Source organism: Gavialis gangeticus, unplaced genomic scaffold (genome assembly GCF_001723915.1).
Source record: "Gavialis gangeticus isolate Ggan-Ray unplaced genomic scaffold, GavGan_comp1, whole genome shotgun sequence".
NCBI classification, from domain to species: domain Eukaryota; kingdom Metazoa; phylum Chordata; order Crocodylia; family Gavialidae; genus Gavialis; species Gavialis gangeticus.
This window is the reverse complement of record NW_017728992.1, coordinates 90,991,974-91,007,042: the sequence shown is the minus strand read 5'-3', so window position 1 is coordinate 91,007,042 and position 15,069 is coordinate 90,991,974. Positions and strand designations below refer to the sequence as shown.

At 44.6% G+C, this 15,069-nt stretch overlaps 1 protein-coding gene across 1 annotated transcript in view; it reads left to right on the top strand.

Annotated features, from left to right (window-relative positions):
* Positions 1-224: 224 nt before the first annotated feature.
* The window catches only part of NDUFV2 (NADH:ubiquinone oxidoreductase core subunit V2), a 60,701-nt gene continuing 45,856 nt past the window's right edge, over positions 225-15,069 (top strand). The window contains exons 1-2 of the mRNA XM_019525450.1: positions 225-309; positions 11,090-11,155. Coding sequence (XP_019380995.1) covers positions 268-309; positions 11,090-11,155 — 108 coding nt within the window. The 5' untranslated portion in view covers positions 225-267. The remainder of the gene's footprint in view (positions 310-11,089; positions 11,156-15,069) is intronic.

The window sequence follows — 15,069 nt, the reverse complement described above, 5'->3', positions numbered from 1 at the left end:
GTAGGCGCCAGGACCTCACAAGCAGCTCCCCCGCAGCAGGCGCGTCTGTCAGCTGCTTGGCCTCACGTCACTGACGCTGTGACTGAGGAACCGCCACCCGCGCGCCCCCTCCCGGCGGGGCGCGGAGAGAGCACCGCGCGCCCGCCTGCGCGGGGCCGCGCACGTACGCACCCACGCACGCACGCAGGTGCCGCTGGGGGCGTGTACGCGCATGCGCCAACCGCTTCTCTCCTTGTTCCCGGCTCGGGGGTCGTTGCTGTTAGCGCCATGTTGTTGTCAGCGGCGGTGCGGGCCGCTGCCTCCTTCTCGGTAAGGGAAGCCCGGGGAGGCCGGCAAGGGCGCGGGGGTGTCTGCCTCCGTCCCTCCCTCCCTCCCTCCCACCTCGGGGCTCTGCGCCGCCTGTAGGTCTGGGCGGGAAGGAGGGCAGCACGTCGGGGCGGGAGCTGGTGGCAGAGGGTCAAATCCAGCACTGGCGGGGGAGCGGAGTGGCCCTCTATGGGTGACACACTTGTCAAAAAGGTGGGCCCCCTGCTGGGTTTGATGCCCATGGTGGAAAACCTTGATTTGTTTTGAACTCTGGCTTGTTTTTTTTAACATTTCCTTTTTTTTGTTAGTGGTCAGTGGTTTTGGGGATTAAAAAAACAACAACAAACAACTCTGCAGGAATTACTACTTTTTCCTTGTCAGGATGTCCTAGAGCTGTAGGAGGTTTTTAGGCCCAGGTGCACAAAGCCACAGCTGGGATGATCTAGTTGGGGATGGTCCTGCTTTGAGCAGCGGTTGGATTAAATGGCCCTTCCAACCCTCATTTTTCTATGATTCCAGCTAATGTTTAAGTGTGTTACCAGCAGGTCATGGGAAGTGATTATTTTTCTCTGTTCAGCACTGGTGAGGCCACATTTGTGTTCAGTCCCCCCCCCAAAGGACGTGGACAAGTTGGAGCTAGTCCAGGGGACAGCAGCAAAAATGGTTTGGGGGCTGGGGACATATGACTTCTGATGAAAGGCTGAGGGAACTGGGCTTATTTAGTCTGCAGAAGACATGACTGAGGTGGGATTTAATAGCAGCCTTCAACTATTGAAGGAAGGTTCGAAAGAGGATGGAGCTAGACTGTTTTCAGTGGTGGCGGTTGACAGAACAAGGAGCAATGGTGTCAAGTTACAGCAAGTGAGGTTTAAGTTGGATATTAGGAAAAACTTTCTCACTAGGAGGGTGGTGAAGCACTGGAACAGGTTATCCAGAGAGGTTGTGGAATCTCTACCCTTGGAGGTTTTTAAGACCTGGCTAGACAGAGCCTTGGCTGGGATGATCTAATTGGGGATGGTCCTGCTTTGGGGGGGTTGGACCAGTTGACCTCCTGAGGTCTCTTTCAACCCTGCTTTCCCAATGATTAAATGTCTATGTTTTTAGGGCTGTGTGTGTTGTAAGAGCTAGATAGTGTGATATAAAGAATTATGTAGCTCTTTTTTGCTTTAGTTTCTTTTATTTGGTTTGTTAATTTTTGCTATGTTATATTTTTCCCATATCATAAATGGTGTATGACTTGCTTCTCATTTTAAGTTTTCATTTGTGGCTGGACACTGGAATTCACTGGAGAGTTGTATATAAATAACCTTGTGTGTCTTGGATATGCGTGAAAAAATGTTTATCAGAATTTACCTAGAATTTAACCTCCATATGTTCCCATGGGGCAATTTCCTACCCCAGCTGCATATTTTGTGCAGTATCTTAAAGTTAATTGATTCTAAAAAAAAAATTCTTTTTAGAACACTGTCACTGGCACCACAGTGCACAGTATTCCCAGAGAACAGCCAGCTTACATGAATGGCTTGCTCTTGGTGGATGAAAAACTGCCTAGGGTAACATGTTACCTCAGGTGTGAATGTGTTTTTCCATGTGGGGTAACAACTTACCCCAAGCCCAAGATAATGCATTGGGGTAACTTGTTACCCCCATGAATGCTGTGTGCCCCCAGGGCTGGGGGGGCATGGTGAGCTCCTGCAGGTGGTGGCAGCGCTGTCAGTGGCGGGATCGTGGAGGCGGCAAGCAGGGAGCTCCCACAGGCAGCTGCAGCGGGGGAGGGTGGCGACCACCCACAGACATTGTTGGTGGGGGTGAGCGGTGACCACCTGTAGATGCCACGAGCAGTGTCGCAGGGGGTGCACTGCCATGCTCAGGGGGTGCATGTGCACCTGTGTACCCCTTACACGTTGCCAGTGGTTACCCTAGTGCAACATCTGTATAAATAATAGACCTAGACCTGTTTGGCCACACTGGGTGGATGCTTCTGAAAGGTCAGCATTCATTCATACCTCATTCATGTATACTTGGGGTATCCATGGTAACTAATGGATGCCCATCCTCCACTCTGCTCTTGCAGATGTGGTAATCCCTTTTGCTAACCACTTTGTTTACAGGCTTCAAGATCATCAAAACACCCTGCCCTTTGCCAAAAAACCCCAAACTCTTTGTCACACCCAAATCCACCTCTGATCTCTTTTCTCATGGCAAAACTCTCTGTCTCACCTGCCCCTGTTATAACATACAAGCTAGTTTGCCCTGCCTTTGTTGGAAATGAGGACAAGAAGCAAAGGGACAGCAGAGAAGAAATAGAACAACATCGTAATGCAATACAGCGTACACTATGGAGTCCTCTTCAATGGTAAGGTCTTGACACCCCCCACCATTCCTGTTTTACCTGCTCTCAATAAGCCCCTGCATGGGTGGTTTCCAAACAGCATCCACCCCGGTTTGGCTTGCTTGCAAAGGGTGGATGCTGGTCTCTGGCTTCTGTGCCCAGGAGGAGAGGGTACTACCTGCACTGCCATAAGGTAGGGTGGAATTGCTTCTGTGACAGCACAGCATTGCTTTTGTGATTGCTTTTGGAACAGGCTTGTCTTTGACTGTTATTTATATGCATTCAGCAGTAATCAATTTTTTCTTTTTTTTCTGAGGTCCAGTATGAGACAGCAGTGTATGTTTAATGCTGAAGCCTGTCTTGCACAGGTAACTGGGGATGACAGCAACACATCCACTGGTGAAATCTTATCCCAAGACAGTGAGGATGCTGACTTGATTTCAGACATGGGAGATTGTTCAGAGCAAGAAAACCATATGTCTATGGAAGTTTCATTCAGCTCATATGAGGAGGAATTGATGCTAGAAGTAGAAGTGATGTCAACACTTCCAGTGGGAAAGGAAAGAGGACTAGCCCAGGGCTGCCATGGAAGACTGAGAAGACCTGCAGCAGGATGTTGAGCAGAATTACTGCCACCACCCTCAGAAAACATGGCAAATGATGGTACCTTTAGAGGAAGCAATAGCAGTGTGTGGAAAAAAAGTCCATAGCTAATACATCATTGGAGAACAGCCAAGGATATAGTCCATGGAAGTGCTGGGCCAACAAGAGAAAGTAATAAAGACACAGTGGTGGAAACGTTACACCTGTTTGTCTCACAAGATATCCTGACTGTTGTTATAAGAAAAACAAACAGAGAAGCAGAAAGAAGATTCAGGGAGTGGAATCATAGCCATCCTGAAAATAGAAAGGAGCTGAAAGCCTACATTGGCCTCCTACTGCTGAGTGATCTATACCAGTGGTCTCCAAAATGGGGTGTGTGAGACGATCCCAGGGGGTGTGCAAAGAAAATATTAGAACTTGTATTTTTATTTATTTTTTATTTAAAAAAATAAGAAAGAAATTAAGCTTTACTAATATTTAATATACAGATTGACACTGGTGCCCTCACTCAGTCCGTATGTCGGACGGTCACGTCACGTACGGTATGTGAGGTATCCTGAGGGAACAAGTGTTCATTCGTTTTCAGTGTATTGCGATGAATTGTAGTTTACGTGTGCCTGGTTAAGTGGATTTACAGATTTATATTATCTAGTTTTAACTAAACTAACCCTCACAAAATAGACAAGTGGCTTAAAAAGATTCCTGCAAAGAAACCGCGGATTCAAGATAATACACTTGATCTGAGCCTTTAATGCGAGCACAAGCAAACAACAAGAAAATGGCTGAGCTGACACTTCTCCTACTCCTAGTATAAGCTCTTCATCAGACACATTACGAGGTAAAAACAATGACGATTTAATTTCTATTTTTTGTGTATGTTTTATAATGTACATAATATATTAGTACAGTAGTACATGTATATAATTTATAAATAAATAAATATACATATATTGGGGGTGCGTGCTCAAAAATTTTTTACTGATAGGGGTGCGCGAATATAAATATACAGATATTGGGGGGCTGTGCTCAGAAATTTTTTACTGATAGGGTTGTGTGATCAAAAAAATTCGGAGACTGCTGGTCTATACCACAGTGGTCACGGGGCACTGGAGGAGTTGTGGGAGCAACGCGCTGGGCATCCTTGCTTCCCTGCCGCCATGAGTTTAAAATGATTCCATCAAATCACCGACTACCTGAGATTTGATAACAAACTGACGTGAGGAAAGGGGAGCTGTGAACAAACTTGCTGCCTTCAGAGATATTTGGACACAATTTGTGGTGCAGCTCAGGAAATGGTATATTCCAGGAATACACCTGACGGTTGATAAGCAGCTCATTGCATTCAGGGGTTGCTGTCCCTTCAGACAGTATATGCCCAGTGATCCTGCCAAATATGGCTTGAAAATTTGGTGGTGCTGTGATGCAGCCAACATCATTCTCCCTCTCTGGAGACATCTGCCTGGCCAAGCAACCAGAAGCTCCACACCAAGGTAATCTTGGTACCCAGGTTGTTGAAAACTGGTTCATTCCTGATACAAGATGGGAAGGAATATTGTGGCTGACAATTTCTTCACAAATACTGACCTGGCAGAAAGACTGTTACAGCAGGACTTGACCTATGTGGGTACGATTCGGAAAAACAAGGCCGATATCCCAAGTGAAACGCAGGCAAATCGAAGAAGGGAAACTTTTTCATCCAATTTTGCTTTTGATGGGGAACTTGCCCTAGTTTCCTATATTCCAAAGAAGTCCAAAGTTGTGCTGATGCTGTCAAGTATGCACCATGACCTGTCAGTAAGTGGCGAGCAAAGAAAGCCGGACATCTTCCACGACTAAAATAAAAACAAGGGTGGGGTGGTGGATAACCTTGACCACTTAGTCTGTATGACTACCTGCAGATGGAAAATCAACAGATGGCCAATGACACTGTTTTTCAACATGCTGAATGTGGCTGCCATTGCCAGCCTCATCATTTGGCTAGGCCACAATGCAAACTGGAAGCAAAGATCACCTTTAAGAAGATGGCCCCTTTTTTTGCAGAAGCTTGGAGAACAGTTGACTGATGGACAAATCAAACAAAGAATGATGGATACATGTAATCTCTTAAATCCGTCAAGTCTGGTATGACTGCCTTAAATTACAAATTGCCACAACGCACCCAAGTAGAACCTTCTGTAAGCATGAGTGGACGTTGCACTTTTTGTCCAAGGACAGATGACCGCAAAACCTGGAAATGATGTGAAGATTGTAAACGATTTGCTTGTGTGCACCGCAGTACATCACTGCTGCTTTGTGAGGAATGCAATATTTAGTTAAAGCAGTTAGGAAATGGTTTTTCCAAAATGTTTTTGGAAATAATTGTTAGTTTGAAAACAGGGTGAACTGCAGACTTAGGAAATTGTTCATCCACGTTTTGAAACTCCAGAAAAGTTTTTAAATTTGGTTCATAGTTCTAGTTAAATGATGTTTTGGGTTTAAATACTCATAAATACTCTTTCAAACAACCTGTATGTGTAATAAATAGTTTTTGGTACGTTTATACTGTCACTGGTTCCATTTTGTTCATGTGGCTGGGGTAACAAGTTACCCTATGAGACCAACAATGTTGAATTGCAGGGTAACAAGTTACCTTATGAGAACAACAACCTTTATGATTTCATGAGAATGGATGAGGGTTAAAGCTAATTGATGCATTAGGCAAAAGAAACAGAGTCCATAAGGAGAGAACCGATCAGAAATTTTTTTCAGGGCACTGTCCCCCAACATTTTTGAGTTAATAGATTTTTATCCTCTCCCCTTGTTTTTATTTACAGATTGAGAGGGGAAAACAAGCTTTCCTGATTTTTAAAGCCTGTTGTGTTTCTTAACTTAGAGTGAACTTGTCAATGAATGGAACTAGCTGAATAAATTGACATGAAAATATTCTCTTTGTATGTGCAGAAGAGGCTACTGCTGTTAAAAGCTGGCTATCATGTAGTGACTGCCTAAGTACAGCTTGTTTTGTCTGGTTCAGTTATTAGACAATATATATAGAATATTGTCAGGAAGTTCCTGCTTGTATAGCTTGCATTTAACATAAATGATATTAGAGGTGCACCAATATATTGGTGGTGTATCAGATGAAAGGAAAATGAACATTATTGGCAATAGGCTTTTTTTGGCTGCTGTAGCCAGTAACGTCACTGATAAATGTGGCTTGCATGCATGCAAGCATTTGTGGCTTTCTTTTGGTATTGTATTTTTGATCACTTATGTCTATGGTTTGTATATCTCTTGAGAGAGATTTCTGTTCATCTGGCATATTTACGCTTTTGCTTTGTGGCATAGACCTTTGGCTTTTCTATAAGAATGATTGAGAATGTATGCTTGTACTGGCTTCTCATATAGGAAACCTGTTGGTTAATTCCACTTGGTTGCCTTTGAACTTCAGCAGATTTAACATCATAAAATTTATTTTCTTCCTATGTATTACCTTAAAATCATTGAGGTATAGGATTGTTGTCTGTGTTTTGAAATAGAAAGTGTCTTGCTTTGATGGAATCAGTGCTTTAACATTTATCTTGGGCTACTACAAGGACTTTAGGAAAAGATTCTTGGATTTGTCCAAATGTGACTAGGAGGGAAAAAAAGAGTTTTTTAATTCTTGCCATTATCAATATTTTCCTTTTGTGTGTCAGACTTCGTGGATAAAAATCAATGATTTTTAAAAAAGATTTTTAAAATTTTAAAATGTATTATTTTTATTTAAACTGTAATTTAACTGTAATATTCCTCTTTAAAAATAAATGAGCCTAAAATTAAATTTGATTTTAATACAGCATAAGCTAAAATATAAATTTAGTATAATCTGTTAAAATAATTTAAATAATATATTGAATCAATGAGCTTGTACTGAAAACTTGAGGGTTAAAAGCTGATTTTTCTTCTACATAAGAAAAGGGGTGAAGGGGGGGATCTAACTTTTGAGGTAAACCTTTAAAAATATGGAACAGTATTTCATATATTAGGGGCTTGACCCTGTTAGGGGATACAGGGCTTATACTATTGGTGGCAAAAGGTAAGCAAAGTCATCACAGGTGTTGGAACCTAGCCTCTGACTCCCGCAGACACCGTCCTGTGCACTCTTTGATCAGGATTATCAAGTGAGCACATCCTGATAGTCACATTAACTCCTGAACTCTGACTAGCTCTACGCTCAAATTATGTTTGAGTCTGTTCTGGAGGCTTATTCTCCAGCTCATGGAAACCAAGCATCATCCGCTCAGTAACTACCAACCCTCTGCTTCTGACTGGTTCTGAGTACTCCAGTCAATAGCCTTTCTTGGTCCCTTTGAGAATTATGAGTTCTGAAAACTTGAAAGAAAGGGGGTAAAAATTTTCAGAACAGCCTAGGTTAAAAAAAAAAAGTGACTCTAATGTAAAGAGAATAAGGCAGGTAGGAACTTACGTGCAAATGACTCTCACCTAGGTATTTTAGAAACCTTTCCCATGGGTGACTTGTAATAATTATTCACTAACCACTGTTCATCCTTCTAATGCTATAGCAGATAATATTAGTGTTTAATAAATTAGTTAATTGTTAATCTGCACCATATTTTGATCTTTTTTAAAAAAGTTTCTGTATCCAAAACATTAACACTTTGTTTAATAAATCTGAAATGCTGGTTTGTGTCTTTTAATTAAATTCAAGTTGCCATCTTAATGCAGCTTCATAGAAATATGAGCAAAAAGTGAATGATTTAGTGAATAAGTAATATATATTTCACCATTTTATAGCTTATTAAAATGTTGGATTTCTAACAATCCAAATATTTAAGCTATATATTTAAAAATGTATAGCTTATCTGGTTTGTGTATCAAGGAAACATGTACTAAATCTACTGTAAAAGCTGTATTTAGTTGTAAATCAACATGTTTTAATTATTATATCAACCAATGAAAATGTACAAGGGGAAAGTTGATAAGCAATTATTTAAATTGGGGTTTATGGCTTGCTGATTTAAATCAATCCACCCTGGTCAAAGTAGGCTGTGATTTAAAAATATTTTAGTTTTCTTACTGCTGCTTTTATTTTTCATTGCCTTTTTCTTAAAACTTCTCTATGTGGTCTCACCTTTTGGAAGAAAAAATACACTTGGGTGGGAATCACAGTGTTTGTGGGTTTATGAAAGTTTGCAAAATACATTTACAAAAGTACACCTGTTGAGATTTACAAAAGCACTTAAGTTAGGCAACAAAACCCTATTGATTTTTCAGACTTGTGCTCGTTTATTTCTCTTATCTGTTGTCTTTCAAATTTGTTTGTGTTTTCTATTTTTATGTCCTCTAACTTCATTTTTAAATGGATACTTTACATTATGAGGAGAAGTTACTTTCTTTGTAGTAGGCTGGTAGTGAGGCTCATATTTCAAGTCAGTATTTTCAGACTTTGGCCCATTGCAACTTTGCCAAGTTGAAACTTACCCACTTGAAATTCCACAAATGGGATCATGGAGTAAGATAATGGAAATCCAAAACCAGGCATTCTTGTGAGACAATAAGGTGTTTTGGGTGTTTATTTTATTTTTTAAGGCCCCTTAAATGCATTTGACATAGACATTTCAAATTTGAGTCAGAATGTCTGAGAGACAAACTGAGATACCTTTTGTGTAGTTTTAACAGGGTTAGCTACACAGTCTTGCTTGCTCTTGTTTTGCAGTTGGATATATAAGCTGATCCTTATGCCAGTATGGATACTCACTGAAGTTAGTGAAACTCTGTATGGGCACTAGGTATGTCAGTGTTTATCCTGTTGCAGCATCAGGGATTTAGCTTTGTGATTAGTCCTGTAGCGCCCAAAAGGACCGTTCAGTTGTATAGCTGTTAGTTTGTGAAATGCAAGCAGTGGTGCTCAACCTTTGGGCCCTGTGGGCCAGATGAGTGGTACAGGGCCCATCAGCATGCCATATTGGGCCCTAGGGGGTCCCTTGCCACCCCCTGCATGCCAGGTTGGGTCCTGGTGTTCTGGCATCAACCCTTCCTACCTCTTGTGTACTGGGATTGGGTCCCAGTGGCCTGGTGCTGCCCTCTCCTGCCCCCCACGCCATGTGCTGGGATTGGGTCTTGTAGGGCTGGCACCATCCCATCCTGCTTTATCACCCCAACATGCCAGATTGAGCCCTGGGGTCTGGGGCCATATGCCACCCCTGCCCGACCCTTTGTGTTGTGACTGGGTGCTGGATCCAGTGTGCAGGGCCTGGGGCTCTCCATGGGTCTAGAGATTTGACTGCCCCCTCACCACCAAATTTCTGGACCCGTGGGGAGCCCTGTGAGTTGGATGACTTGGCACTGTGGGCCAGATGTAGCCTGTGGGCTAGAGGTGAGCACCCCTGATTTACAGGATCAGGTTGTAGTCATTCTACATATGTCTTAAAGCTTATGTGGCTGAGGTTTGTATATGAAGTATGTGTTTGAGGCATTGGTCAACAGTGTTTTTTTGGCAGCACGTTGGAATGATCCAGCCTGAGTCCTAGCTGAGCTGGTACTAGGACCTGGCCACTGCTGCTGTTTCTTTCTGTTGGCCAGCCACAACACGGCATAGGGAACTCCCACAGGGAGCTCCGGACTGCAGCATGGTGTGACATGGACAAAGTTGTCCTCTGTCCATCTGCATTATGGCTTGGGTAAAGCTTTCTAGTTTCAGGATGGATCCAGTGGCCCTGTGGGCTGGATCTGGCCAACTGGCCATAGGTTGTCAACCCCTGTGGTAAGGCAGTTAATTCTATATAAAATGTACTGTGGCTGATGAACACTTACATGCAAGAAGATGACATTGTGTTATGTTGTAAAGTAGTGGTGCCCATACTTTTTGGATCAGTGAACCACTGCTACTATCCTGTAGGCCATAGCCCTCCCCTTCCCCTTCCCCCCCCCACTGTTTTTTGTATATATTACAACTGTAAAGGTGATGTAAATAGGGGGGAGACTGTTCTAAGTTGGTCTTCCCTCAGACGTTTTCATTTTCCTGCCTGGAAGTGGAACTTCTCCTTTATGTATCCCACAGCAAAAGGGGGCTTCATCACTGTGAACATATCCTGGAGGATGGTAGTGCTATTCATCACAGCTAAACTTCCCTGTATGCATCTCAGCTAGGGGAAGAAGAGACCTCTTCCCCATATACACTTGATAAAGCTAAGAGAATTTCCTGTCAAGGAGCATCCACAATATCCATGCCTGAAAAAGGGAGTTAGCTATCCTTTCAGAGAATTTTTTTTCTGCCTCCTGCCCCAACAGATGAGGTGGCTACAACCTGACCCCATGACCTACTAAGGAGACCAGCTGTCATCATAAACTCAGTCCCTTGAATATACATTTCACTTAGAGAAGGAGCCTGCTGTCCAAATACATCAATTTCTTACAATGGCTGTCTTTTCATGAGCTGAGAGAAATGTGGTATGTAAGGCAGAGAGAGGCTGCTGTGCTGCACCATGTGCAGGGGATGGGAAGAGAAAGTGGCGTGGCATCTTATTAGTACAGGGCCTAATGAGAGATGTGCATCAGTTGTTAACTACAGTTTGGGAATTGTGGGTGTAAAATTCTGCTTTACAAATTTAAAGGATTCGCTTCGTAAACTTACCTGAAATGACTGTGGGTTAAATGAACAAGGATACTCTCCTAATAATATTAGGAGAAGCTTTGAATGTTGCTTATTATTTCACTAGAGAACAAGGAAGAAAACAAATTGTTCATTTGTTGGTATTTGATAGTAAGTATTTGATCCATAATTAAAGGTATTACTGAAAGCAGTGTATGGCAATTGTATAAATTTTTGCATGTATTTTTAATACTCTGTAAAAAATTTATTTGTAGGTGAGACACATCCGCAGCTTGCATAAAACAGTTGTGCGCAGTGGAGCCGGTGGAGCCTTGTTTGTGGTAAGTAATTTTGCACAAGATTGTTCTTCCCCCCCACCCAACAGAAAAGGGAATTTAAGTTGAGAACTGGGTGAATATCTGAACTTTCAGTTGTCAAAAACTTTTTCCTAGAGTGCCATAGACATTCACGAAGAAGCAAATGTTTTCATTAGATTCCAATGTTCAATCCGTGTGGGGGTAGTGGGTTTGAAAAATCACTTTCTTGTCACCCATTTATTTCCTTAAATAGTTGATGCCACTGGTTTTTAATGAGAATTAAGGTGATAATTCTAGAAGTTGAAACAGTTATTAGAAAGAGTACTCCAACCTTAATTGTTACTGAAAATGCTGTAAGCAGAAATAAATAGCATACTTATTTGGCATTTAATAAGGAGGATATAATGTGTTATAAAAGAGTGATTCAGACTCAGTGTTACATTACTGCCTGGTGTACATGCACTATGGTGCTTGCATTCTTGGTTGTGCAGTGTACCAGCCTCTCAGGGTGGAGGGTTCCTATTCATCTTGGTGATTAGGGCACTCTTAGGAAGTGATAGCTGTTGACATAACATTTACCTGAATTCAAGAGGACTGAATTTAAGATGACCCCCCAATAATTAGATTCTGTACATGTAAAAATTGTTATAATTTGATAAGTTTCCATATATAGAATATAGAATTTTTTTGGGGGGTCATCTTAAATTTGTATCCCCCCCACCACTGCTGGCCCTATGGGCTAGACTCCCCTGTCACTTGTTCCCTTGCCTATCCCCCTCACTCCCTACCTCTCTGTGCTCCCCATGCCTGCCTCTGCCTCCACTCTCTACCCACTGCCCCTTTACCTTCTGTTGTGCCTAGCCTGGCTAGGCAGAAGTGGCAACAGCTCACAGCTTAGCAGGGTGGGTCAGGGCTAGAGGGACCTGAGCTGGAGCAGAAGGTAAAGGGGGAGAGGACAGTTGGGGGGAAGAGTATAGGGGGTGGGAGGTCAGGTTGCAGGGGGGCTGGCACAGGGACAGGAGGTGGGGGGCAAGCACAGGCATGGGGGCTGTGGGGGGAAGGCTGCAAGTTCTCCCCCATGAGGGGGAGACCTTTTGGGGGGTTTGAAGCAATATGGTAAATCTCTCAGGCTGTGAGGGGCCTAGAACAGAGGCGGGCAGTTATTTCAACTGGAAGGCCACTTCACTAATTTTGGTAAGCTGTCTGTTGGGTAGGCAACATTTTTTGGCCAGAGCACCAATGTCTATGCGTACAGTGTCTACCTTGTAAGGTGCTGGAGTGCCGGCATGCCAAAAAAGACTGGGGGACGGGATATGTGGCAGGATGCACTGAATATTAATATAGTTAATAATCATAAGCATTTTTTTATGGTAAATACCACGTTTTCTAAACATTTTAAACCTGGTGACAATAAATACAATTTTGTAGAGGGTGAAAAGGGAAAGAAGAGACGGGAGAGAGGGATAGGCGAAGCTTGGTGGGGCTCCTGGTTCATCCTCTGTGCACGCTGGGCACAGCGCGAGTGGGGTGCCGTGGGCTGTGGCAGGAGCCCTCAGAGCTCTGGGAACAGCTGAACAAAGCTGCGCACTTACCACTGCCAGCCTGGCCCATTCGGTCCCATGTGTCACACGGTTTAGCCACTGCTTCTTCTTACTGGTTCCAACTCAGCCGGGCCCATCACATCCTGAGAAGCATGCAGGAAAGCAGCGGCTGGGCCAGCTTTGCTGTGTGCTGCTTGGGACGGGCCGGGCCCAGCCGGGTTGGAGAAGCGGCGGCTGAGCCAGATGATCCATGTACCGCTTCTTCGCATGCTGCTTGGCACAGGCTCAGCAACAGCTTTGTCTCTTTGGTGCCAACCTGGCCAGGCCTAGCCTGTCCCAAGTGGTGTGGGGAAGTGGCATACAGCTCAGCTGGCTCAGCTGCCACTTCTCCTCACTGGTGCTGACCTGGCCAGGCCCGTCCTGTCCCAAACGGCACACAGCAAAGCCAGCCCAGCTGCTGCTTCCCTGTGTGCCACTCAGGATACGATGGGCCCGACTAAGTTGGCACTGGCGAGGAGAAGCGGTGGCTGAGCCGGTCCCGAGCAGCATGCAGCTCAGCTGCCACTTGTTTGCTGGTGCTCATCCAGCCCATCCCGACCCAAGCAGCACGCAGCAAAGCTGGCCCAGCTGCTGCTTCCCTGTGTGCCACTCAGGATGGGATGGGCTCAGCCAGGAGGGCACCGGTGGGGAGAAGTGGTGGCTGAGCTGTGTGCCGCTTTGGACCAGCCGGCGGAGGTAAGGGAGGGCACAGCTGAGCTGTGTGCTGCTTCAGCCAGGCCAAGCTGGTCCTGAGTTGCACTTGGCTCAGCTGGCTGGGCCTCCACTTCTTGCCAGTGCCAGCCTGGTCAGGCCTGTCCCATCCCATCTCGAGCAGCACACAGCAAAACCAGCCCCGCTGCTGCTTTGCTGCATGCTGCTCAGGACAAGATGGGACAGGCCAAGTCAGCTCCAGTGAGGAGGAGCAGCTGAGTAGCGCGTGCTCCCACCACTCCCTATGGCCCCTGCTGCTTGCAGCACTGCTCCCCAGGGCCCCTGCCACTCCCTGTATACCCCCACAGCTGCAGCACCTTCCCTCTGCTTCTCTCCCACCTTCCAGCCTGGTCCAGGAAGGACCATGGGGCTCCTGGCCCAATGGGCTGTTCCAGTGGTCCCATTCCCCATCCAATCCTACCTTACTTTCCACTTGGATGGGGGGCAGGGTTGCGAGGCCAGAAGCTGCAGAGGCTTCTAGTTTGGGGATGAGGTTAGGATGGGGAGGGGGGTGGGCTGGAGTCAGGCTGACCCTTCTGCTCAGTCACAGGCTCCTGCTGGGTCCTGCTGCTGCTGGCTGCCTATCATCTTTGACAGGTAGTGAGGGGCAGATAAAAATTAATTTTCTAAAAATTTTAGAGGCTCCATGGGCTGAATAGAGTGGGCTTGTGGGCTGGATGCTGCCCACGGTCCGTATTTTGCTTGCCCATGGCCTAGAACCTCAGTCTCCCAATTTGTGGCTAAGTACTCTTCCTATTGGCGTAGTATATAAAATGGGGACAGTGGCATCTTCTCTTGCTGCAAAAAGAATTATTCAATTTTTTACCAAGAATACTTGTTAGGCATCTGTTTTCATGAGTAGACTGTGGGCTGTGAGTCCAAATAGGTGGAGGTGCCTCCATTGCAGCCTAGATTTACCTAAGCTGTGGAGATCAGAATTCCTCTGTCCTCAGTATTTCATGTTGGCTGGCTCTAAGCAGCTCCCTGCTCAAAATGTAGGTATTTTGGATCACCCTTCTGAGGTGTTTACCTCTACAGAGCTTATGTACTTAACTCTTGATTATGGATTTCTCTGGAGACCAGGTTCCTAGATTTGTTTTGCAGTGCTGAACTTGTTGGTAACTAGGGCCGGAGCCAAAAGGATGTAAGTTCCTGAATGACATGTCAGTATTGTCACTTTCCTTTTCTGCTTCTCTTGCTTTATGGTGTTGAAGGTCAATAAAGTTTCATTATTGAACAGAAAGGGGGTCATTCTGGAGCAAATCTAACTTTACTTCCAGTGTTATAGTTCTGGTTTTATGTTGGTTTCAGTATAAAATGATTGGTTCTTCTATTCCTGTTCAAGATTTTATGATTCCATGTTGTTGCATTTCTTGTTTAAAGACTGGGTTTTTTTTCTTTTTAATCCTGTGGACTACAGGATTGGTCTGAAGACGTGAAGGGACATATTCAAGCTAATCATAGAATCTTAAAAGTAGGGTCGGAAAGGACCTTGTAGATCTTCAAGTCTGACCCCCTGCCTGAGCAGGAGAAAAACTGGGCTCAAATGACTCCAGCCAGGTAGGCATCAAGCCTCTTCTTAAAGACTGCCAGGGTAGGAGCCAGCACCACTTCCCTTGGAAGTTGGTTCCAGCTCCTAGCCGCCCT